Source organism: Salmo salar, chromosome 01 (genome assembly GCF_965601325.2).
Source record: "Salmo salar chromosome 01, fSalSal1, whole genome shotgun sequence".
Lineage (NCBI taxonomy): Eukaryota > Metazoa > Chordata > Actinopteri > Salmoniformes > Salmonidae > Salmo > Salmo salar.
The window spans coordinates 167,255,719-167,282,500 of NC_138291.1; the positions used below are offsets into that span (position 1 = coordinate 167,255,719).

At 48.8% G+C, this 26,782-nt stretch overlaps 1 protein-coding gene across 6 annotated transcripts in view; it reads left to right on the forward strand.

Annotated features, from left to right (window-relative positions):
• camk2b2 (calcium/calmodulin-dependent protein kinase (CaM kinase) II beta 2) overlaps positions 1-26,782 on the forward strand; it is a 77,982-nt gene that overhangs the window by 20,242 nt on the left and 30,958 nt on the right. For 3 of the 6 annotated variants that reach the window (XM_082956045.1, XM_082956037.1, XM_082956043.1), the window contains exons 3-12: positions 738-797; positions 926-980; positions 2,077-2,142; positions 2,950-3,022; positions 7,456-7,558; positions 11,074-11,157; positions 11,288-11,382; positions 11,505-11,627; positions 11,759-11,842; positions 26,645-26,687. In XM_082956045.1, the coding sequence (XP_082812171.1) occupies positions 738-797; positions 926-980; positions 2,077-2,142; positions 2,950-3,022; positions 7,456-7,558; positions 11,074-11,157; positions 11,288-11,382; positions 11,505-11,627; positions 11,759-11,842; positions 26,645-26,687 (786 nt within the window). Of the gene's footprint in view, positions 1-737; positions 798-925; positions 981-2,076; positions 2,143-2,949; positions 3,023-7,455; positions 7,559-11,073; positions 11,158-11,287; positions 11,383-11,504; positions 11,628-11,758; positions 11,843-26,644; positions 26,694-26,782 lie in introns of all 6 variants that reach the window. The other 3 variants (XM_082956044.1, XM_082956040.1, XM_082956033.1) reach the window with 1 other exon arrangement.

A 26,782-nucleotide genomic window follows, 5' to 3' on the forward strand; every position in this document is an offset into this window, starting at 1 on the left:
GCAGCAGCTACTCTTCCTGGGGTTTATTATGGATCCCCATTACTTCCTGCCAAGGCAGCAGCTACTCTTCCTGGGGTTTATTATGGATCCCCATTACTTCCTGCCAAGGCAGCAGCTACTCTTCCTGGAGTTTATTATGGATCCCCATTACTTCCTGCCAAGGCAGCAGCTACTCTTCCTGGGGATTATTATGGATCCCCATTACTTCCTGCCAAGGCAGCAGCTACTCTTCCTGGAGTTTATTATGGATCCCCATTACTTCCTGCCAAGGCAGCAGCTACGCTTCCTGGGGTCCGGAAAAATTATGGCAGTTACACAATTTCAAAAACATTACAATATATTCATTACAGAATTCATAACACACTAAGTATGTGCCCTCAGAACCGTTCTCCACTACCACATATCTATTCTTTATCTCTCCCCTCCTCTGTTCTCCTCCTCCCCCTCTCCCTTTATCCCTCCATCTGAAGCTATAGTAAGGGGAGTTAATATGGGGCAGTTGAAACCCTCAGGGTATCTACTGTATATACAACACACTGTGTGTGGGGGCAAGTGTGTCTGTGTGCACATGCGTATATTGATGGGGACTTCATATTCTAAAATATTGCTCGCCTCCTGTTGAATACACTTATAGTAAACCTCTGATTTCCTCCTTTGTGGTAATGATATGATATATCATATTGTACCATATTATGATATCATTGTATCAAGATTATATCTTCTTATTCTCTCCTCAGATCACCAGAAGCTGGAGAGGGAAGCCAGGATCTGCAGATTGCTCAAACACTCCAATATCGGTCAGTACCTGTAACTCTCTCACTCTGCTGCTGGGGCTGCAGCACAGGAAGAATATGAGAATATGTTTTCTGCTGATGTTCTCAACCCATCAATGTCTGTCTGTCTGTCTCTCTTTCTCTCTCTCTAGTTCGTCTCCATGACAGCATATCAGAGGAGGGCTTCCACTACCTTCTGTTTGACTTGTGAGTGGCAGCGCTCTCCTCCCTCTCTCATCCCTCTCTCCTCTCCTCCCTCGATATCTTTTATCCCTCCCTTCTTCTTCTAACCTTCCTCTTCTACTTCCATCCCATTTTCCTGCCTTTTCTTCTCACCTTGCTTCTTATTGCCCTCTTCTCTCATCCTCCCCCTCTCCTCTTCCTCCTTCTCTCATCCTCCCCCTCTCCTCTTCCTCCTTCTCTCATCCTCCCCCTCTCCTCTTCCTCCTTCCTCTTCTCTCATCTTCCCCCTCTCCTCTTCCTCCTTCTCTCATCCTCCCCCTCTCCTCTTCCTCCTTCTCTCATCCTCCCCCTCTCCTCTTCCTCCTTCTTCTTCTTCTCTCATCTTCCCCCTCTCCTCTTCCTCCTTCTCTCATCCTCCCCCTCTCCTCTTCCTCCTTCTTCTTCTTCTCTCATCCTCTCCTCTTCCTCCTTCTCTCATCCTCCCCCTCTCCTCTTCCTCCTTCTCTCAACCTCCCCCTCTCCTCTTCCTCCTTCTCTCATCCTCTCCTCTTCCTCCTTCTCTCATCCTCCCCCTCTCATCCGCCCCCTCTCCTCTTCCTCCCCCTCTCCTCTTTTTCTCTCCTCTCCCCGTTTCCAAGGAGATTTTTCCCTATTACATAACCATCCTCCTCTTTGCACATGCTCAGTTCCATCTTTAGCCTTGCACATACGCACACACACACACACACACATACATGCACACACACACACACACAAACTCCCCTGCAGTGGAACCTGTCTCCATGGCAACCAAGCCAGAGAGATTCCTGCAGAGCCGGGGTTTCCCCTAACAAGGACATCCCCCTCCGCTGTGTGTGTGTATATGTGTGTTCGTATGTGCATTTGTGTGTTTGTATGTGTGTGTGGTTGTGTGAGTCTGTGTGTTAACTAGTGTCTGTGTGTTAGCTAGTCTAGTGTTAACTAGTGTCTGTGTGTTAACTAGTGTCTGTGTGTTAGCTAGTCTGTGTGTTAACTAGTGTCTGTGTGTTAACTAGTGTCTGTGTGTTAACTAGTGTCTGTGTGTTAACTAGTGTCTGTGTGTTAGCTAGTCTGTGTGTTAACTAGTGTCTGTGTGTTGTAGAGTGACAGGTGGAGAGCTGTTTGAGGACATCGTGGCCAGAGAGTACTACAGTGAAGCAGATGCCAGGTAAACACCTTTTACGCAGTACACCCTCTTTATCCATCCATCCATCCATCCATCCATCCATCCATTCTCTATCACATGCTCTCTCTCTCTCCTGTTCAATGTTACTCTCAGTTTACCTTGTAGAATATATTTTCATTGCACTGAGCACTTCTCCTCAGCTTGCACACACACAGACACTCACAGACGCACACACAGACCGACACAGCCTTGCCCCTCAGGAATTTGACTGTGGAGGTGTTGTGTGTGTGGGAGAGAGAGAGAGAGAGAGAGAGAGAGAGAGAGAGAGAGAGAGAGAGAGAGAGAGAGGCCTACCCTGCATTGCTCTACCCTGTGTGTCTGTTCTGAGTTTTTCCTACTTTCCATGTGTCCTCTGTCCGTCTCTCTGTCTCTCCTAGACTGGTAGTGTGTTGCTCATGGCAACCTATGCTAAAAAAATAAGAAATGAAAGTCTGAAAGAGAAACAGACAGACAGACAGACAGACAGACAGACAGACAGACAGACAGACAGACAGACAGCAGCTGCAGTTCATTCCTACGCTGCTTGACTCTTAGAACAGTGCATTTCCTCTTCATCATCTCTCTGACAGGTGTTCACAAGGTGTTCACACACAATACTTGAAAGTTGAGGGGCGCTTGATTTAGCTTGACTTTTGCACTTTTGGGACCAAAATAGAATAGGACAGAATACTTCATTGCCCTCAAGAGGTAATTTGTCTAGCACATTTTAAGAGCACTGCAATACACCACACATAATGCAGATGCAGTACACTGACAGACTAACCCACTCCCCCTGGTGTTGTCATACAGTCACTGCATCCAGCAGATCCTGGAGGCTGTGTTACACTGTCACCAGTCGGGCGTGGTACACAGAGATCTCAAGGTGAGTTAATCGTGTGTGTGCTCTCCACCTGTTCCCTCTGAGATCGATCTGCTGTCTGTAATGACATTATTATTCAACAGTCCCACTGGGATTAACACAGTGTGTGTGTGTGTGTGTGTGTGTGTGTGTGTGTGTGTGTGTGTGTGTGTGTGTGTGTGTGTGTGTGTGTGTGTGTATGTGTGTGAGTGTTTGTGTGTGTGTGTGTGTGTGTGTGTGTGTATGTGTGTGAGTGTTTGCGTGCGTGTGTGTGTGTGAGTGTGTGTCAAAAGTGTTGAAACGTTATGAGCAGTAACTTTTAGAGGGAAGTCTTCTAGATGAGGTCTGCAGAACTGTCATCAGATGAAAAAACGGCATGTGTCTGTGAAATGATTGATTTCCCTAGTGGATGTTTATTAAGTTACCAGCAGAACGGTGACTCAAACTGTGGTTTTTATTTTAAACATTCATCAATAACTCACATCACACAACACACACACACACACACACACTGGGAATACTGCAGTATACCTAACACAGGGGCTGTAAACACAGGGTTGTAGATAACACAGGGGCTGTAAACACAGGGGTTGCAAATAACACAGGGGCTGTAAACACAGGGGTTGTAGATAACTGTAACGGCTGTCTATGGAAGGACAGGAGGGCCCCTCGGGCTGGGCCGGAGGGCAGGAGGGCCCCTCGGGCTGGGCCGGAGAGCAGGAGGGCCCCTCGGGCTGGGCCGGAGAGCAGGAGGGCCCCTCGGGCTGGGCCGGAGGGCAGGAGGGCCACTCGGGCTGGGCCGGAGGGCAGGAGGGCCACTCGGGCTGGGCAGGCAGGGCACCCTGGCAGATCCTGGCAGGCGGGCACCTCTGGCAGCTCCGGGCAGTCTGGCCACTCCGGCAGCTCCGGGCAGTCTGGCCACTCCGGCAGCTCCGGGCAGTCTGGCCACTCCGGCAGTTCAGGGCAGTCTGGCCACTCGGGCAGTTCAGGGCAGTCTGGCCACTCGGGCAGTTCAGGGCAGTCTGGCCACTCGGGCAGTTCAGGGCAGTCTGGCCACTCGGGCAGTTCAGGGCAGTCTGGCCACTCGGGCAGTTCAGGGCAGTCTGGCCACTCCGGCAGTTCAGGGCAGTCTGACGACTGTTGACTGGCGGGCAGCTCTGACGACTGTTGACTGGCAGGCAGCTCTGACGACTGTTGACTGGCGGCCAGCTCTGACGACTGTTGACTGGCGGGCAGCTCTGACGACTGTTGACTGGCGGGCAGCTCTGACGACTGTTGACTGGCGGGCAGCTCTGACGACTGTTGACTGGCGGGCAGCTCTGGTGACAGTTGACTGGCGGGCAGCTCTGGTGACAGTTGACTGGCGGGCAGCTCTGGTGACTGTGGCAGTTCCGGGCAGTCTGGCCACTCTGGCAGTTCCGGCTCAGGATTCACCAGGCTGGGGAGACATAACGGAGCCCTGGCTCTGGGCGCAGGCCCTGGACTCACCAGTCTGGGAAGACCCGCTGGAGGCCTGGTTTGAGGAGGTGGCACAGGAGAGACCAGGGTGGAGAGACCCACTGGAGGACTGGTCTGCGGAGGAGACACGGGCTTGACCAGGATAGGGAGACCCACTGGAGGACTGGTCCGTGGAGGAGGCACGGGCTTGACCAAGATAGGGAGACCCACTGGAGGACTGGTCTCCAATGTCATCCCGACTGGCTCTGGTTCCGACCTCAGCTCCACCGACTGTCCCGTGTGCCCCCCCAAAAAAAATTATTGGGGCTGCCTCTCGCGCTCGTTGCGCTCTCTCTCCTCATAATAGCGCCTCTCCGCTCTCGCCACTTCAATCTCCCACTGCGGGAGGCGATAATCCCCAGCCTGAGTCCATGGTCCCTCTCCGTCCAGGATTTGTTCCCAAGTCCATTGGTCCATAACGCTATACTCCTGCTGCTCCTTCCTCTTCCGCCGCTTGGTCCGGGTTTGGTGGGTAATTCTGTAACGGCTGTCTATGGAAGAAGTGGACCACAATGCGGCGGAGTTAGGGTTCGTCATATTTAATGTCACGAACACTATGCATTTACAAAAACAACAAAAACTGACAGCCAACACAGTCCTGTCAGGTGCAACCACAGTGACAAGCACAATTACCCACGAAACACAAAGGAAACGTAGGCAACTTATGTGTGACTCCCAATCAACCACAACCCTCTACAGCTGTGCTTGATTGGAAGTCACACGGCCAAAATCAATGAAACAATAAAAAACACACACTCCCTTCTGCCACGTCCTGACCCAACTACACCCTCTACTGGTCAGGACGTAACAATAACACAGGGGCTGTAGATAACAAAGGGGCTGTTAGATAACACAGGGGCTGTAGATAACACAGGGGCTGTTAGATACCACAGGGGCTGTTAGATAACACAGGGGCTGTTAGATAACACAGGGGCTGTAGATAACACAGGGGCTGTTAGATAACACAGGGGCTGTTAGATAACACAGGGGCTGTAGATAACACAGGGGCTGTAGATAACACAGGGGCTGTTAGATAACACAGGGGCTGTAGATAACACAGGGGCTGTTAGATAACACAGGGTCTGTTAGATAACACAGGGGCTGTAGATAACACAGGGGCTGTAGATAACACAGGGGCTGTTAGATAACACAGGGGCTGTAGATAACAAAGGGGCTGTAGATAACACAGGGGCTGTTAGATAACACAGGGGCTGTTAGATAACACAGGGGCTGTAGATAACACAGGGGCTGCAGATAACACAGGGGCTGTTAGATAACACAGGGGCTGTAGATAACACAGGGGCTGTAGATAACACAGGGGCTGTTAGATAACACAGGGGCTGTAGATAACAAAGGGGCTGTAGATAACACAGGGGCTGTTAGATAACACAGGGGCTGTTAGATAACACAGGGGCTGTAGATAACACAGGGGCTGCAGATAACACAGGGGCTGTTAGATAACACAGGGGCTGTAGATAACACAGGGGCTGTAGATAACACAGGGGCTGTTAGATAACACAGGGGCTGTTAGATAACACAGGGGCTGTTAGATAACACAGGGGCTGTAGATAACACAGGGGCTGTAGATAACACAATGATTGGCTGTAGATAACACAGGGGTTGTACAGTGCCTTTCAAAAGTATTCATCCCCCTTGGGATTTTTCCTATTTTGTTGCATTACAACCTGTAATTTAAATTGATTTTCATTTGGATTTCATGTAATGGACATACACAAAATAGTCCAAATTGGTGAAGTGAAATGAAAAAAATTACTTGTTTCAAAAAATTCCAAAAAATTAAAAACGGAAAAGTGGTGCATGCATATGTATTCACCCCCTTCGCTATGAAGCCCCTAAATAAGATCTGGTGCAACCAATTACCTTCAGAAGACACATAATTAGTTAAATAAAGTCCACCTGTGTGAAATCTAAGTGTCACATGATCTGTCACATGATCTCAGTATATATACACCTGTTCTGAAAGGCCCCAGAGTCTGCAACACCACTAAGCAAGCGACACCATGAAGACCAAGGAGCTCTCCATACAGGTCAGGGACAAAGTTGTGGAGAAGTACAGATCAGGGTTGGGTTATAAAAAAATATCAGAAACTTTGAACATCCCACGGAGCACCATTAAATCCATTATTAAAAAATGGAAAGAATATGGCACCACAACAAACCTGCCAAGATAGGGCCGACCACCAAAACTCACAGACCAGGCAAGGAGGGCATTGATTAGAGATGCAACAAAGAGACCAAAGACACAGCGGAGATTGGAGTATCTATCCATAGGACCACTTTAAGCCGTGCACTCCACAGAGCTGGGCTTTACAGAAAAGTGGCCAGAAAAAAGCCAGTGCATTAAAGAAAAAAATAAGCAAACGCATTTGGTGTTTGCCAGAAGGCATGTGGGAGACTCCCCAAACATATGGAAGAAGGTACTCCGGTCAGATGAGACTAAAATGTAGCTTTTTGGCCATCAAGGAAAACGCTATGTCTCGCGCAAACCCATGTACATAATAATACAATACTACCCTGCCTCTTGTTCCCTTCAGTGACACTAAAACACACACGTGCGTGCAAACATTCCCCTCCTCTTTCCCTCCTCTGCCCTGCATGTCCAAATTAATCACTCTCAATAATCAGCACATGCTGCAGTGGTGACACTGCTACGGTAGATCCTTGTCTGTGTGTGTGTGTGTGTGTGTGTTTGTGTGTGTGTGTGAGACACTGTTAGCACTGGCTAACCACAGTAGTAGTGCCACAGCTGTTACAGACAGATTGGTTCCTAATAAATAAATAAATACATAAAATAAATTACTGTTAATGATTGGACCATCTGTGTGTGTGGGTGTGGGTGTAAGTGCAAGTGTGTTACTACTACATGATTTTAGGCCCAGCACCCCATGAGAAGTGATGTGTGTGTGTTTGACTTCTTGTCCCATCTGTCCCCTGTGTAGCCAGAGAACCTCCTGCTGGCCAGTAAGTGTAAGAATGCTGCAGTGAAGCTGGCTGACTTTGGATTGGCCATCGAGGTACAGGGAGACCAACAGGCATGGTTCGGTACGTCACACCCTCACGCACCCACACACATACACACCCACACACATACACACCCACACACATACACACCCACACACATACACACCCACACACATACACACCCACACACATACACACCCACACACATACACACCCACACACATACACCCACACATACACACCCACACACATACACACCCACACACATACACACCCACACATACACACCCACACACATACACACATACACACCCACACACATACACACCCACACACCCACACACATACACACCCACACACCCACACACATACACACCCACACACCCACACACATACACACCCACACATACACACCCACACACCCACACACATACACACCCACACACATACACACCCACACACATACACACCCACACATACACACCCACACCCCCACACACATACACACCCACACACCCACACACATACACACCCACACACATACACACCCACATACACACCCACACACCCACATACACACACCCACACACATACACACCCACACATACACACCCACACACCCACACACATACACACCCACACACCCACACACATACACACCCACACACTCACACACCCACACACTCACGCACCCACACACCCACACACATACACACCCACACACCCACACACTCACGCACGCACCCACACACCCACACACCACGCACCCACACACCCACACACATACGCACCCACACACCCACACACATACGCACCCACACACCCACACACATACACACACATACACGCCCACACACCCACACACATACACACACCCACACACATACACACATACACACACTTGGTGTCATATTGGGCGAAGGCATAGCCTTTAGATTGACCATTCTCATCACAAACCAGTTGCTGGAGACAATGTCTCCGAAGGCAGAGAAGGTGTCGTACACAATTTTGTTGCAGATGATCTTGTCCAGGTTCTTGACAAATGTGTTCCCTACCCCGCTCTTCCTCAGAGATGAGGTCACGCTGAGACCACAGGCTCCATGTTGGTCTTCAAAGTTCATCGTGTCCAGCTGGGTTAACGTAGTTCACCTGAGAGGATCGGCAGGTGATTTTGTCCCAAAACAACCTGGAGTATATCCCTAATAGGACTGAAGTTGTAAAACAAAACGCGTCAGTCACCTCAGGGTAAAGATCACCAAGGTAGAGGGAGGCCCTGGGGTTTCTGGGCATGCTGGGAGCCATGTATGACGAAGCATACATTCTTATGCTGTCCACGTTGGTTTGCTGGCAAATCCTGCTGCTGATGATGTAAATCCTACTGCTGATGATGTAAATCCTACTGCTGATGATATAAATCCTGCTGATGATGATGTAAATCCTGCTGCTGATGATGTAAATCCTGCTGATGATGATGTAAATCCTGCTGCTGCTGATGTAAATCCTACTGCTGATGATATAAATCCTGCTTCTGATTATGATAATCCTGCTTCTGATGATGTAAATCCTGCTGCTGCTGATGATGTAAATCCTGCTGCTGCTGATGATGTAAATCGTGCTGATGATGATGTAAATCCTGCTGCTGATGATGATGTAAATCCTGCTGATGATGATGTAAATCCTGCTGATGATGATGTAAATCCTACTGCTGATGATATAAATCCTGCTGATGATGATGTAAATCCTGCTGATGATGATGTAAATCCTACTGCTGATGATGTAAATCCTGCTGATGATGTAAATCCTGCTGCTGATGATATAAATCCTACTGCTGATGATGTAAATCCTGCTGATGATGATATAAATCCTGCTGATGATGTAAATCCTGCTGATGATGATGTAAATCCTACTGCTGATGATATAAATCCTACTGCTGATGATGATGTAAATCCTGCTTCTGATGATGTAAATCCTGCTGCTGATGATGCAAATCCTGCTGCTGATGATATAAATCCTACTGCTGATGATGATGTAAATCCTGCTTCTGATGATGTAAATCCTGCTGCTGATGATGCAAATCCTGCTGCTGATGTAAATCCTGCTGCTGATGATGTAAATCCTGCTGCTGCTGATGTAAATCCTACTGCTGATGATGTAAATCCTGCTACTGCTGATGATGTAAATCCTGCTGCTGATGATGTAAATCCTGCTGCTGATGATGTAAATCCTGCTGATGATGATATAAATCCTACTGCTGCTGATGATATAAATCCTACTGCTGATGATGATATAAATCCTACTGCTGATGATGATGTAAATCCTACTGCTGATGATATAAATCCTACTGCTGATGATGATGTAAATCCTACTGCTGATGATGATATAAATCCTACTGCTGCTGATGATGTAAATCCTACTGCTGATGATGATGTAAATCCTACTGCTGATGATGTAAATCCTGCTACTGCTGATGTAAATCCTACTGCTGATGATGATATAAATCCTACTGCTGATGATGATGTAAATCCTACTGCTGATGATGATGTAAATCCTACTGCTGATGATGATATAAATCCTACTGCTGCTGATGATGTAAATCCTACTGCTGATGATGATGTAAATCCTACTGCTGATGATGTAAATCCTGCTACTGCTGATGTAAATCCTACTGCTGATGATGATATAAATCCTACTGCTGATGATGTAAATCCTGCTGCTGCTGATGATGTAAATCCTGCTACTGCTGATGATGTAAATCCTGCTGCTGCTGATGTAAATCCTGCTGCTGCTGATGATGTAAATCCTGCTACTGCTGATGATGTAAATCCTGCTGCTGATGATGTAAATCCTGCTGCTGATTATGTAAATCCTGCTGCTGCTGATGTAAATCCTGCTGCTGCTGATGTAAATCCTGCTGATGATGATGTAAATCCTGCTGCTGATGATGGTTATATTAAATCCAGCTGCTGATGATATAAGTCCAGCTGCTGCTGATGATGATATAAATCCAGCTGCTGATGATATAAGTCCAGCTGCTGATGATGATGATATAAGTCCAGCTGCTGATGATGCTGGGAAAAACATCTTGAAAAGTTGACGTTTTAGCTGTTGATTGATGGTTGCTTAAGATATCAAAATGTCAGGTGTTGGAACCCCTGGAACCCCCTCGTTTGTTATGTCATAAGTCATATTAGATCAAATAGAATCTATCCAATTAGAATACTTTATTTATTGCATCATAGTCAGTTAGATTACATAATTTACATTGCAAATGTAAATAAATAAATAAAACAAATCATGTAAAAAAATCTATTTAGCTTACACATAAATAGCCAATAACCTGTTAAAAACAACAATTTGTACAGCAGGACTCCCCAGTTCAGCTTTCCATTTCAGTTTCATAGATTTATTTTAGTTAAAATGACATTGTTGATTATATTTACAGTTTTCAACAAAATAGTAGACCTACAGTGGAATCAGTTTCTACACATTGTTTTGTCTTCTGTGTTGGACTACATCCATCATCATGTTATACATCATCCTCGGCATAAGACTAAAGTCATACAGCTTAACGAGTGTCTGTGTGTATATATACATAGGTTTTGCAGGTACCCCAGGCTACCTATCTCCAGAGGTACTGAGGAAGGAGGCTTATGGTAAACCTGTAGACATCTGGGCTTGTGGTGAGTATAGAGCACTACAGTAACACTATATTATATATATATCTGTCTCATCCCTTTCTCCATCTCTCTCTCTCTCATCAGTATCTCCTCCGCTTCTCTCACCACTTAACACGTGTGTGTGTTTGTGTAGGTGTGATCCTGTACATCCTGCTAGTGGGGTATCCTCCATTTTGGGATGAGGACCAACACAAACTCTATCAGCAAATTAAAGCAGGAGCTTATGACGTGAGTAACACACCCACACACACACACACACACACACACACACACACACACACACACACACACACTCGCACATTTGTTTGACAAAAGGGAGTGTGTGTGTGTGTGTGTGTGTGTGTGTTTAGTTTCCGTCTCCAGAATGGGACTCAGTGACTCCAGAAGCCAAGAACCTGATTAATCAGATGTTGACCATTAACCCTGCCAAGAGGATCACTGCCCAGGAGGCCCTCAAACACCCATGGGTCTCCGTAAGTACACACACACACACACACACACACACACACACACACACACACACACACACACACACACACACACACACACAATTTTCCTCTCGGTTTCCCTGTTTGACATTGTCTCTCTCTTTCTCTCTTTCCAGCAACGCTCCACTGTGGCATCCATGATGCACAGACAGGAGACAGTGGAGTGTCTGAAGAAGTTCAACGCCAGGAGGAAACTCAAGGTCTGCTCTGTTCTCTCTTAATCATTTCATAATCACAAGGAATACTGGAGTAATCTCTGAGCTTTCTCACACTAGCAACCTACCACTCACCCTTCCCTCTGTCTCTCCCCCCCCCCAATTCAATTCAATTCAATTCAATTCAAGGCGCTTTATTGGTATAGGAAACATATGTTAACATTGCCAAAGCAAGTGAAGTAGATAATATACAAAAGTGAAATAAACAATACAAATTAACAGTAAACATTACACTCACAGAAGTTCCAAAATAATAAAGACATTTCAAATGTCATATTATATACAGTTGAAGTCGGAAGTTGACATACACCATAGCCAAATACATTTAAACTCAGTTTTTCACAATTCCTGACATTTAATCCTAGTAAAAATTCCATCTTAGGCCAGTTAGGATCACCACTTTATTTTAAGAATGTAAAATGTCAGAATAATAGTAGAGAGAATTATTTATTTCAGCTTTTATTTATTTCATCACATTCCCAGTGGGTCAGAAGTTTACATACACTCAATTAGTATTTGGTAGCATTTCCTTTAAATTGTTTAACTTGGGTCAAATGTTTCAGGTAGCCTTCCACAAGCTTCCCACAATAAGTTGGGTGAATTTTGGCCCATTCCCCCTGACAAAGCTGGTGTAACTGAGTCAGGTTTGTAGGCCTACTTGCTCGCACATGCTTTTTCAGTTCTGCCCACAACTTTTCTATAGGATTGAGGTCAGGGCTTTGTGATGGCCACTCCAATACCTTGACCTTGTTGTCCTTCAGCCATTTCGCCACAACTTTGGAAGTATGCTTGGGATCATTGTTAATTTGGAAGACCCATTTGCGACCAAGCTTTAACTTCCTGACTAACGTCTTGAGATGTTGCTTCAATATATCCACATCATTTTCCTACCTCATGATGCCATCTATTTTGTGAAGTGCAAACAGTTCTATTTTTACTTCATCAGACCAGAGGACATTTCTCCAAGAAGTATGATCTTTGTCCCCATGTGCAGTTGCAAACTGTAGTCTGGCTTTTTTATGGCAGTTTTGGAGCAGTAGCTTCTTCCTTGCTGAGCGGCCATTCAGGTTATGTCGATATAGGACTCGTTTTACTGTGGATATAGATACTTTTGTACCTGTTTCCTCCAGCATCTTCACAAGGTCCTTTGCTGTCGTTCTGGGATTGATTTGCACTTTTCGCACCAAAGTACGTTTGGCACGACTTCTGCTGAAGTTGATGCCTCTCCTTGTTCGGGTGGTGCTCGGTGGTCGACGTCACCGGTCTTCTAGCCATCACTGATCCATTTTTCATTTTCCATTGGTTTTGTCTTGTCTCCCTACACACCTGGTTCCAATCCCATTCATTACCTGTTGTGTATTTAACCCTCTGTTTCCCCTCATGTCCTTGTCAGAGATTGTTTGTTGTTATGCTCGTGATATTCGATTGGTGCGCGACGGGTTCTTGTTTCCACGTTTATTTTATTATGTACTTTGCTTTTGGATGTTTTGTTTTACTTTATTAAACTACTCCATTTATACCAAGTTTGATTCTCCTGCGCCTACACACATGGCATGACAACGTTCATCTCTAGGAGACAGAACGCATCTCCTTCCTGAGCGGTATGCTGGCTACGTGGCCCCATGGTGTTTATACTTGCGTACTTTGTTTGTACAGATGAACGTGGCACCTTCAGGCGTTTGAAAATTGCTCCCAAGGATGAACCAGACTTGTGGAGTTCTACAATTATTTTCTGAGGTCTTGGCTGATTTCTTTTTATTTTCCGATGATGTCAAGCAAAGAGGCACTTGGTTTGAAAGTAGGCCATGAAATACATCCACAGGTACTGTTCTGCTGGCTTCTCTGTGGTGGTGGCCACCTCTCTAGTGGGTTGTTCTCTGTCACACGCCATCCCCCTCACCCTCTCCTCCAGTAGTCTGATCCTCTCCTCCATCCCCCTCACCCTCTCCTCCAGTAGTCTGATCCTCTCCTCCATCCCCCTCACCCTCTCCTCCAGTAGTCTGATCCTCTCCTCCATCCCCATCACCCTCTCCTCCAGTAGTCTGATCCTCTCCCTCCATCCCCCTCACCCTCTCCTCCATCCCCCTCACCCTCTCCTCCAGTAGTCTGATCCTCTCCCTCCATCCCCCTCACCCTCTCCTCCATCCCCCTCACCCTCTCCTCCAGTAGTCTGATCCTCTCCCTCCATCCCCCTCACCCTCTCCGCCAGCAGTCTGATCCTCTCCACCATCCCCCTCACCCTCTCCTCCTGTAGTCTGATCCTCTCCTCCATCCCCCTCAACCTCCTCCATCCCCCTCACCCTCTCCTCCAGTAGTCTGATCCTCTCCTCCATCCCCCTCACCCTCTCCTCCAGCAGTCTGATCCTCTCCCTCCATCCCCCTCACCCTCTCCTCCTGTAGTCTGATCCTCTCCTCCATCCCCCTCACCCTCTCCTCCAGTAGTCTGATCCTCTCCCTCCATCCCCCTCACCCTCTCCTCCAGTAGTCTGATCCTCTCCCTCCATCCCCCTCACCTCCAGCAGTCTGATCCTCTCCTCCATCCCCCTCACCCTCTCCTCCTGTAGTCTGATCCTCTCCTCCATCCCCCTCACCCTCTCCTCCAGCAGTCTGATCCTCTCCTCCAGCAGTCTGATCCTCTCCCTCCATCCCCCTCACCCTCTCCTCCAGCAGTCTGATCCTCTCCTCCTGTAGTCTGATCCTCTCCACCATCCCCCTCCCCCTATCCTCCTGTAGTCTGAACCTCTCCCTCCATCCCCCTCACCCTCTCCTCCTGTAGTCTGATCCTCTCCTCCATCCCCCTCACCCTCTCCTCCAGCAGTCTGATCCTCTCCTCCAGTTGTCTGATCCTCTCCTCCATCCCCCTCACCCTCTCCTCCAGCAGTCTGATCCTCTCCTCCATCCCCCTCACCCTCTCCTCCAGCAGTCTGATCCTCTCCACCATCCCCCTCCCCCTATCCTCCTGTAGTCTGAACCTCTCCCTCCATCCCCCTCACCCTCTCCTCCAGCAGTCTGATCCTCTCCTCCATCCCCCTCACCCTCTCCTCCAGCAGTCTGATCCTCTCCCTGCATCCCCCTCACCCTCTCCTCCAGTAGTCTGATCCTCTCCCTCACCCCCCTCACCCTCTCCTCCAGTAGTCTGATCCTCTCCCGCCATCCCCCTCACCCTCTCCTCCAGTAGTCTGATCCTCTCCTCCATTCCCCTCACCCTATCCTCCTGTAGTCTGAACCTCTCCCTCCATCCCCCTCACCCTCTCCTCCAGCAGTCTGATCCTCTCCTCCATCCCCCTCACCCTCTCCTCCAGCAGTCTGATCCTCTCCCTGCATCCCCCTCACCCTCTCCTCCAGCAGTCTGATCCTCTCCCTCCATCTCCCTCACCCTCTCCTCCATCCCCCTCTCCCTCTCCTCCAGTAGTCTGATCCTCTCCTCCATCCCCCTCACCCTCTCCTCCAGCAGTCTGATCCTCTCCACCATCCCCCTCACCCTCTCCTCCAGTAGTCTGATCCTCTCCTCCATCCCCCTCAACCTCTCCTCCATCCCCCTCACCCTCTCCTCCAGTAGTCTGATCCTCTCCCTCCATCCCCCTCACCCTCTCCTCCATCCCCATCACCCTCTCCTCCAGCAGTCTGATCCTCTCCTCCATCCCCCTCACCCTCTCCTCCAGTAGTCTGATCCTCTCCCTCCATCCCCCTCACCCTCTCCTCCATCCCCCTCACCCTCTCCTCCAGCAGTCTGATCCTCTCCTCTCCTCCATCCCCCTCACCCTCTCCTCCAGTAGTCTGATCCTCTCCACCATCCCCCTCACCCTCTCCTCCAGCAGTCTGATCCTCTCCCTCCATCCCCCTCACCCTCTCCTCCAGCAGTCTGATCCTCTCCCTCCATCTCCCTCACCCTCTCCTCCAGCCCCCTCTCCCTCTCCTCCAGTAGTCTGATCCTCTCCTCTATCCCCCTCACCCTCTCCTCCAGCAGTCTGATCCTCTCCACCATCCCCCTCACCCTCTCCTCCAGTAGTCTGATCCTCTCCTCCATCCCCCTCAACCTCTCCTCCATCCCCCTCACCCTCTCCTCCAGTAGTCTGATCCTCTCCCTCCATCCCCCTCACCCTCTCCTCCATCCCCATCACCCTCTCCTCCAGCAGTCTGATCCTCTCCTCCATCCCCCTCACCCTCTCCTCCAGTAGTCTGATCCTCTCCCTCCATCCCCCTCACCCTCTCCTCCATCCCCCTCACCCTCTCCTCCAGCAGTCTGATCCTCTCCTCTCCTCCATCCCCCTCACCCTCTCCTCCAGTAGTCTGATCCTCTCCACCATCCCCCTCACCCTCTCCTCCAGTAGTCTGATCCTCTCCTCCATCCCCCTCACCCTCTCCTCCAGCAGTCTGATCCTCTCCTCCATCCCCCTCAACCTCCTCCATCCCCCTCACCCTCTCCTCCAGTAGTCTGATCCTCTCCCTCCATCCCCCTCACCCTCTCCTCCATCCCCCTCACCCTCTCCTCCAGCAGTCTGATCCTCTCCTCCATCCCCCTCACCCTCTCCTCCAGTAGTCTGATCCTCTCCCTCCCTCCATCCCCCTCACCCTCTCCTCCAGTAGTCTGATCCTCTCCCTCCATCCCCCTCACCCTCTCCTCCAGTAGTCTGATCCTCTCCCTCCATCCCCCTCACCCTCTCCTCCAGCAGTCTGATCCTCTCCTCCCTCCCCCTCACCCTCTCCGCCAGCAGTCTGATCCTCTCCACCATCCCCCTCCCCCTATCCTCCTGTAGTCTGAACCTCTCCCTCCATCCCCCTCACCCTCTCCTCCTGTAGTCTGATCCTCTCCTCCATCCCCCTCACCCTCTCCTCCAGCAGTCTGATCCTCTCCTCCAGCAGTCTGATCCTCTCCCTCCATCCCCCTCACCCTCTCCTCCAGCAGTCTGATCCTCTCCTCCTGTAGTCTGATCCTCTCCACCATCCCCCTCCCCCTATCCTCCTGTAGTCTGAACCTCTCCCTCCATCCCCCTCACCCTCTCCTCCTGTAGTCTGATCCTCTCCTCCATCCCCCTCACCCTCTCCTCCAGCAGTCTGATCCTCTCCTCCAGTTGTCTGATCCTCTCCTCCATCCCCCTCACCCTCTCCTCCAGCAGTCTGATCCTCTCCTCCATCCCCCTCACCCTCTCCTCCAGCAGTCTGATCCTCTCCACCATCCCCCTCCCCCTATCCTCCTGTAGTCTGAACCTCTCCCTCCATCCCCCTCACCCTCTCCTCCAGCAGTCTGATCCTCTCCTCCATCCCCCTCACCCTCTCCTCCAGCAGTCTGATCCTCTCCCTGCATCCCCCTCACCCTCTCCTCCAGTAGTCTGATCCTCTCCCTCCATCCCCCTCACCCTCTCCTCCAGTAGTCTGATCCTCTCCCTCCATCCCCCTCACCCTCTCCTCCAGTAGTCTGATCCTCTCCTCCATTCCCCTCACCCTATCCTCCTGTAGTCTGAACCTCTCCCTCCATCCCCCTCACCCTCTCCTCCAGCAGTCTGATCCTCTCCTCCATCCCCCTCACCCTCTCCTCCAGCAGTCTGATCCTCTCCCTGCATCCCCCTCACCCTCTCCTCCAGCAGTCTGATCCTCTCCCTCCATCTCCCTCACCCTCTCCTCCATCCCCCTCTCCCTCTCCTCCAGTAGTCTGATCCTCTCCTCCATCCCCCTCACCCTCTCCTCCAGCAGTCTGATCCTCTCCACCATCCCCCTCACCCTCTCCTCCAGTAGTCTGATCCTCTCCTCCATCCCCCTCAACCTCTCCTCCATCCCCCTCACCCTCTCCTCCAGTAGTCTGATCCTCTCCCTCCATCCCCCTCACCCTCTCCTCCATCCCCATCACCCTCTCCTCCAGCAGTCTGATCCTCTCCTCCATCCCCCTCACCCTCTCCTCCAGTAGTCTGATCCTCTCCCTCCATCCCCCTCACCCTCTCCTCCATCCCCCTCACCCTCTCCTCCAGCAGTCTGATCCTCTCCTCTCCTCCATCCCCCTCACCCTCTCCTCCAGTAGTCTGATCCTCTCCACCATCCCCCTCACCCTCTCCTCCAGCAGTCTGATCCTCTCCCTCCATCCCCCTCACCCTCTCCTCCAGCAGTCTGATCCTCTCCCTCCATCTCCCTCACCCTCTCCTCCATCCCCCTCTCCCTCTCCTCCAGTAGTCTGATCCTCTCCTCCATCCCCCTCACCCTCTCCTCCAGCAGTCTGATCCTCTCCACCATCCCCCTCACCCTCTCCTCCAGTAGTCTGATCCTCTCCTCCATCCCCCTCAACCTCTCCTCCATCCCCCTCACCCTCTCCTCCAGTAGTCTGATCCTCTCCCTCCATCCCCCTCACCCTCTCCTCCATCCCCATCACCCTCTCCTCCAGCAGTCTGATCCTCTCCTCCATCCCCCTCACCCTCTCCTCCAGTAGTCTGATCCTCTACCTCCATCCCCCTCACCCTCTCCTCCATCCCCCTCACCCTCTCCTCCAGCAGTCTGATCCTCTCCTCTCCTCCATCCCCCTCACCCTCTCCTCCAGTAGTCTGATCCTCTCCACCATCCCCCTCACCCTCTCCTCCAGTAGTCTGATCCTCTCCTCCATCCCCCTCACCCTCTCCTCCAGCAGTCTGATCCTCTCCTCCATCCCCCTCAACCTCCTCCATCCCCCTCACCCTCTCCTCCAGTAGTCTGATCCTCTCCCTCCATCCCCCTCACCCTCTCCTCCATCCCCCTCACCCTCTCCTCCAGCAGTCTGATCCTCTCCTCCATCCCCCTCACCCTCTCCTCCAGTAGTCGGATCCTCTCCCTCCCTCCATCCCCCTCACCCTCTCCTCCAGTAGTCTGATCCTCTCCCTCCATCCCCCTCACCCTCTCCTCCAGTAGTCTGATCCTCTCCCTCCATCCCCCTCACCCTCTCCTCCAGCAGTCTGATCCTCTCCTCCCTCCCCCTCACCCTCTCCGCCAGCAGTCTGATCCTCTCCACCATCCCCCTCCCCCTATCCTCCTGTAGTCTGAACCTCTCCCTCCATCCCCCTCACCCTCTCCTCCTGTAGTCTGATCCTCTCCTCCATCCCCCTCACCCTCTCCTCCAGCAGTCTGATCCTCTCCTCCAGCAGTCTGATCCTCTCCCTCCATCCCCCTCACCCTCTCCTCCAGCAGTCTGATCTTCTCCTCTAGTGCTCTGTTCTTCTCCTGCTCTTTCTCCTGTTGAAGTTGTCTCACCACAGTCCAGAGTGCAGATATGTCTCTCTCCACCTCCAGCTCTCTGGGTCTGGTTAAGGGGGTGTTGTTGTGCTGGACTGTTGTCTGGGTCTGTGCTGACTGGAGTGTAATCATCTCCAGCTCCACCTGCCATCTCGCGTCTTGTGACGGCCGGCCGCCCAACAACCTGCCCACTTGACCCTATCCCCTCCTCTCTTCTCCAGACCATTTCCGGAGACCTTCTCCCCTACCTCACCTCGCTCATCAACTCATCCTTGACCGCTGGCTACGTCCCTTCCGTCTTCAAGAGAGCGAGAGTTGCACCCCTTCTGAAAAAACCTACACTCGATCCCTCCGATGTCAACAACTACAGACCAGTATCCCTTCTTTCCTTTCTCTCCAAAACTCTTGAACGTGCCGTCCTTGGCCAGCTCTCTTGCTATCTCTCTCAGAATGACCTTCTTGATCCTAATCAGTCAGGTTTCAAGACTGGGCATTCAACTGAGACTGCTCTTCTCTGTGTCACAGAGGCTCTCCGCACTGCTAAAGCTAACTCTCTCTCCTCTGCTCTCATCCTTCTAGACCTATCTGCTGCCTTTGATACTGTGAACCATCAGATCCTCCTCTCCACCCTCTCCGAGCTGGGCATCTCCGGCGCGGCCCACGCTTGGATTGCGTCCTACCTGACAGGTCGCTCCTACCAGGTGGCGTGGCGAGAATCTGTCTCCGCACCACGTGCTCTCACCACTGGTGTCCCCCAGGGCTCTGTTCTAGGCCCTCTCCTATTCTCGCTATACACCAAGTCACTTGGCTCTGTCATATCCTCACATGGTCTCTCATATCATTGCTATGCAGATGACACACAATTAATCTTCTCCTTTCCCCCTTCTGACAACCAGGTGGCGAATCGCATCTCTGCATGTCTGGCAGACATATCAGTGTGGATGACGGATCACCACCTCAAGCTGAACCTCGGCAAGACGGAGCTGCTCTTCCTCCCGGGGAAGGACTGCCCGTTCCATGATCTCGCCATCATGGTTGACAACTCCCTTGTGTCCTCCTCCCAGAGTGCTAAGAGCCTCGGCGTGACCCTGGACAACACCCTGTCGTTCTCCACTAACATCAAGGCGGTGACCCGATCCTGTAGGTTCATGCTCTACAACATTCGCAGAGTACGACCCTGCCTCACACAGGAAGCGGCGCAGGTCCTAATCCAGGCACTTGTCATCTCCCGTCTGGATTACTGCAACTCGTTGTTGGCTGGGCTCCCTGCCTGTGCCATTAAACCCCTACAACTCATCCAGAACGCCGCAGCCCGTCTGGTGTTCAACCTTCCCAAGTTCTCTCATGTCACCCGCTCCTCCGCTCTCTCCACTGGCTTCCAGTCGAAGCTCGCATCCGCTACGAGACCATGGTGCTTGCCTATGGAGCTGTGAGGGGAACGGCACCTCCGTACCTTCAGGCTCTGATCAGGCCCTACACCCAAACAAGGGCACTGCGTTCATCCACCTCTGGCCTGCTCGCCTCCCTACCTCTGAGGAAGCACAGTTCCCGCTCAGCCCAGTCAAAACTCTTCGCTGCTCTGGCACCCCAATGGTGGAACAAGCTCCCTCACGACGCCAGGACAGCGGAGTCAATCACCACCTTCCGGAGTCACCTGAAACCCCACCTCTTTAAGGAATACCTGGGATAGGATAAAGTAATCCTTCTAACCCCCCCTTAAAGATTTAGATGCACTATTGTAAAGTGGTTGTTCCACTGGATATTATAAGGTGAATGCACCAATTTGTAAGTCGCTCTGGATAAGAGCGTCTGCTAAATGACTTAAATGTAATGTAAAATACCTCCAGCTTGGTAAATGTATCCTTCATTTCAGTGAGGGAGTAGTACTCTGAGCTGTGAGGTTGACTTTCTGCTTGGGGTTGCTCGTCTGTGGGGTTATATAATGAAGAGGTCTGGTCTGACCCACTGGTGGGAATATCTTTCTCAAGGGAGAGGTTCTCCTCCTGAGCTATTTCTTTGATTAGGTGAAAGTCCAGCTGAAACTGTTTGCGGTTTCCCTGGACCAATACTGTTCCAGACTTATAGAGATTTATATTAGCTGACTCAGAGTCCTCGTTGTCTAGTATCCTGAGTTGCCAGGGGATGGTCTGCGTGGAAGATAAGGTTGCTTATGTTCCCATTTTTATAACAGTCAGCAAAAAGGGAACAATAATAATAATGTTTGGTAGTTGTAAGCCTTCCAGGTAATTCCGTAATTCCATCCAAAATCAGGTTGTAGGTTTTGAGTTTTGATTTGGAGTGAAGGTTATGTTGTAGAGGGTGGAATCCTGAATATGTCCCTGTCAAAAAATCTAAGTTTATCTAACTCTAAATCTATCCTTTTTAAGAACATGCTGAAAAATGCAGGAGCTCATCTGCTCATGACCTCTTTCTCTCTGTAGCTCTCTCTCTCTCTCTTTCTCTCTCTCTTTCTCTGTAGCTCTCGCTCTCTCTCTCTGTAGCTCTCTCTCTCTCTGTAGCTCTCTCTCTCTCTTTTTCTCTGTAGCTCTCTCTCTTTCTCTGTAGCTCTCTCTCTCTGTCTCTCTCTCTTTCTCTGTAGCTCTCTCTCTCTCTCTGTGTAGCTCTCTCTCTCTGTCTCTCTCTCCCCTCCATCTCTCTTTCTCCCCTGCATCTCTCACCTCCTCTCTTTCTCTGCTCCCTTCTCCCTCTCTCTCCCTCCCCTCCATATCTCTCTCTCCTCCCTTCTCCCTCTCTCTCTTTCCCTCACCTCCATATCTCTCTCTCCCTCCCCTCCATCTCGCTCTCTCCCTCCTCTCTCTCTCCCTCCCCTCCATCGCTCTCTCTCCCTCCCTTCCATATCTCTCTCTCCCTCCCCTCCATCTCTCTCTCTCTCTCTCCCTCCCCTCATCTCTCTCTCTCCCTCCCCTCATCTCTCTCTCTCCCTCCCCTCATCTCTCTCTCTCCCTCCCCTCATCTCTCTCTCTCCCTCCCCTCCATCTCTCTCTCTCCCTCCCCTCCATCTCTCTCTCTCCCTCCATCTCTCTCTCTCCCTCCCCTCCATCTCTCTCTCTCCCTTCTCTCTATCTCTCTCCCCCCTCTCTCTCTCTCCCTCCTCTCTATCTCTCTCTCTCTCTCTCTCCCTCCCCTCCATCTCTCTCTCTCCCTCCTCTCTATCTCTCTCTCCCTCCTCTCTATCTCTCTCTCCCTCCTCTCTATCTCTCTCTCCCTCCCTCCCCTCCATCTCTCTCTCCCTCCTCTCTATCTCTCTCTCTCTCTCCCTCCCCTCCATCTCTCTCTCCCTCTATATCTCCCATGACATGATAGATGGATTGGTGCCTTTCTCTGTTCATAGAGGATGATGTCTGGATGATGTGGCCAGACATATGGATTCTGCTAGTATGTTTAGATGAGCTGGAACAGACTGGTTCATGTATGTTACACTGGGAATAATGGAGGCTAGTTGTCGTGTCCCAAATGGTGCCATACTGCCTATATAGTGCACTACTTTTTCCCAGGATCTATAGGGTCCGTAGTGTACGTACTACATAGGGAATAGGGTGCCATTTGGAAGGCAGAGAGTGTGTGTTTGAGACCAAGGCTATATGTCATGATGAGACGATCGATAATACTGCTGCATCTGGAAAGGAAGGAACACACACACAAGAAACACAGCCTGTTAGTGTATGTGTGTACACAGGCTAGCCATTCTTATTGTATGGTGTCCACGTGATCGCACATGCTCTTAGTTAGTTAAAGACATGTTACAGAACTTCTACCGTGATCACACATGCTCTTAGTTAGTTAAATACATGTTACGGAACTTCTACCGTGATCACACATGCTCTTAGTTAAAACCTCTTACATCTAGATGTTCCACTAGCGGAACGCCTCGCCAATATCCAATGATAGGGCTCCTCAAAAATCCCAAAACTTCAATTTTTCAAACATATGACTATTTTACACCATTTTAAAGACAAGACTCTCCTTTATCTAACCACATTGTCCGATTTCAAAAAGGCTTTACAACGAAAGCAAAACATTAGATTATGTCAGGAGAGTACCCAGCCAGAAATAATCAGACACCCATTTTTCAAGCTAGCATATAATGTCACAAAAACCAAAACCACAGCTAAATGCAGCACTAACCTTTGATGATCTTCATCAGATGACACTCCTAGGACATTATGTTATACAATACATGCATGTTTTGTTCAATCAAGTTCATATTTATATCAAAAACCAGCTTTTTACATTAGCATGTGACGTTCAGAACTAGCATACCCACCGAACACTTCCGGTGAATTTACTAAATTACTCATGATAAACGTTCACAATTATTTTAAGAATTATAGATACAGAACTCCTTGATGCAATCGCGGTGTCCGATTTTAAAATAGCTTTTCGGTGAAAGCACATTTTGCAATATTCTGAGTAGATAGCCCGGCCATCATGGCTAGCTATTTTGACACCCACCAAGTTTGGCACTCACCAAACTCAGATTTACTATAAGAAAAATTGGATTACCTTTGCTGTTCTTCGTCAGAATGCACTCCCAGGACTTCTACTTCAACACCCAATGTTGTTTTGGTTCCAAATAATCCATAGTTATATCCAAATAGCTGCGTTCTGTTCTTGCGTTCAAGACACTATCCGAAGGGTGACGCGCCGGCGCGTATCGTGACAAAAAAAATCTAAATATTCCATTACCGTACTTCGAAGCATGTCAAACGCTGTTTAAAATACATTTTTATGCGATTTCTCGTAAAATAGCGATAATATTCCGACCAGGAGACGTTGTATCCGTTCAAAGACTGAAAGAAGTAAATGGAGTCGTCACATGCATGCGCGCACCCACGTCATTGTTCTCAGATCGACCACTTTCCAAATCCCCTACTGTTTTTCGCCCAGGGACTGCAGAGTCATCATTCCCCATTCTGGCGCCTTCTGAGAGCCTATAGGAGCCTTAGAAAATGTCACGTTACAGCAGAGATCCTCTATTTTCCATAAAGTGGCTATAGAAGGCCAAGAAATGGTCAGAGAGGGCACATACCCCCCGGAATCCTGTGGCGCGTTATTCAAAAACCTTAGAAATGCTATTACTTCAATTTCTCAAACATATGACTATTTTACACCATTTTAAAGACAAGACTCTCGTTAATCTAACCACACTGTCTGATTTCAAAAAGGCTTTACAACGAAAGCAAAACATTAGATTATGTCAGCAGAGTACCCAGCCAGAAATAATCAGACACCCATTTTTTAAGCTAGCATATAATGTCACATAAACCCAAACCACAGCTAAATGCAGCACTAACCTTTGATGATCTTCATCAGATGACAATCTTAGGACATTATGTTATACAATACATGCATGTTTTGTTCAATCAAGTTCATATTTATATCAAAAAACAGCTTTTTACATTAGCATGTGACGTTCAGAACTAGCATACCCCCCACAAACTTCCGGTGAATTTACTAAATTACTCACGATAAACGTTCACAAAAAGCATAACAATTATTTTAAGAATTATAGATACAGAACTCCTCTATGCACTCGCTATGTCCGATTTTAAAATAGCTTTTCGGTGAAAGCACATTTTGCAATATTCTGAGTAGATAGCCCGGCATCACAGGGCTAGCTATTTAGACACCCACCAAGTTTAGCCCTGACCAAAGTCAGATTTACTATAAGAAAAATGTTATTACCTTTGCTGTTCTTCGTCAGAATGCACTCCCAGGACTTCTACTTCAATAACAAATGTTGGTTTGGTTCAAAATAATCCATAGTTATGTTCAAATATCCTCTGTTTTGTTCGTGCGTTCAAGACACTATCCGAAGTGTAAAGAAGGGTGACACACACGACGCGTTTCGTGACAAAAAAATTCTAAATATTCCATTACCGTACTTCGAAGTGTACGGTAATGGAATATTTAGAATTTTTTTGTCACGCTGTTTAAAATCAATTTTTATGCCATTTTTCTCGTAAAAAAGCGATAATATTCCAACCGGGAATCTGTGTTTTAGTACAAAGAGAGAGAAAATAAAAACATGGGGTCGCCTCGTGCATGCGCCTCAGTCTCATAGTACTCTGACCGACCACTATCCAAACGCGCTAATGTTTTTCAGCCAGGGGCTGCCTCGACATCATTCAGCTTTTTCCCGGGTTCTGAGAGCCTATGGGAGCCGTTGGAAGTGTCACGTTACTGCAAAGATCCTAAGTTTTCAATAAAAAGAGTCAAGAAGCTCAAGGAATGGTCAGAGAGGGCACTTCCTGTACAGAATCTTCTCAGGTTTTTGCCTGCCATATGAGTTCTGTTATACTCACAGACACCATTCAAACAGTTTTAGAAACTTTAGGGTGTTTTCTATCCAAAGCCAATAATTATATGCATATTCTAGTTTCTGGGCAGTAGTAATAACCAGATTAAATCGGGTACGTTTTTTATCCGGCCGTGTAAATACTGCCCCCTAGCCCTAACAGGTTAAAGACATGTTACAGAACTTCTACTAAGTATTTTTTAAACCTCCCTCTTTGGGCTGGATGTTTTAATGTGTAGTTCATACATGCATAATATAACCTCAATTAGCCACAAAATCCCAAGTTTGAAAACAACTGTTTTCTGGATGCTGTGTGGGGCCATTTTCCCTACATTTACCCACACATGGGCCATAGGGATGTGCACAGTTATTAAAATATTCAAACTGACATTAGGATTTGAATAGTTTTTGTCATGAAAAAAATATATTATAGATTTTTTTAAATAAAGTAAAAATATCCATGTGACATTGTTACATACAAGGATATACCACGTCATTTGAAATTATTAATTTAATAACACAACAAACTTTTCAATGTAGTTTATATGACATGCACAGTCACTTATTGTTAATGTTGGCCAATCAAAGCGTCAAAGAGGTTCAATGTGTAGCGAGTGGAGTGAGATTTCATTTAATGCAATACAAAATGCATTAAAATTACGGAATTAACAGTTTGCGAAATGAGAAGGAGTAGGCTACAACGAGCAACCAACAGGTAGGCTGCTGTTTTCTCTGAATGGGGTTGGGGAGAAAGTGCAGCATGTAGACACAATTAGCCTAGCTAGCTACAATCAGCCTAGCTAGTTACAATTATCCTAGCTAACTACAATTAGCCTAACTAGCTATAATAAGCCTAGCTAGGATATCCAACAAAACTTCATGGCACTATTCGAATCGTAAAATTATTTCAGACCCCATCCCTAGTGGGCCAGCCCCCTAGCAATTTCAGTTTCAGCCAATGAGCTTCAGCTTCTCACCATTTTTGACAGCTAGCTAGTTAAATAAAGGTTAAATAAATAAAGGGCTAGCAAGACACACACAGTAGAGTAAGAGAGAGCAGTGGGGTGGTGCACATAACTGCACATTGTCGGGGACCACTTTTGGCTCGTGGGGATTACTTTGAGAACTACTGGCTAAAAAGTATGCAAAAGTACCGTAGAATCTCTTTAATATTCATTGATAAAATCTTGAACTATAATAGTATGAGTGGGTTATAAGTGGTCTTCCTGGTGAATGGAAAGGGTCTGAAATAGTCCTCTCTCTCTCTCTTCTGTCCATAGGGAGCCGTCCTGACTGCTATGCTGGTGACCAGGAATTTCTCTGGTAAATGTGTGTGTCATACATAAACACTTACACGCATGGACACACACGCATGCATGCACGCCACAGACAAACACGCGTGCACACAAACACACACG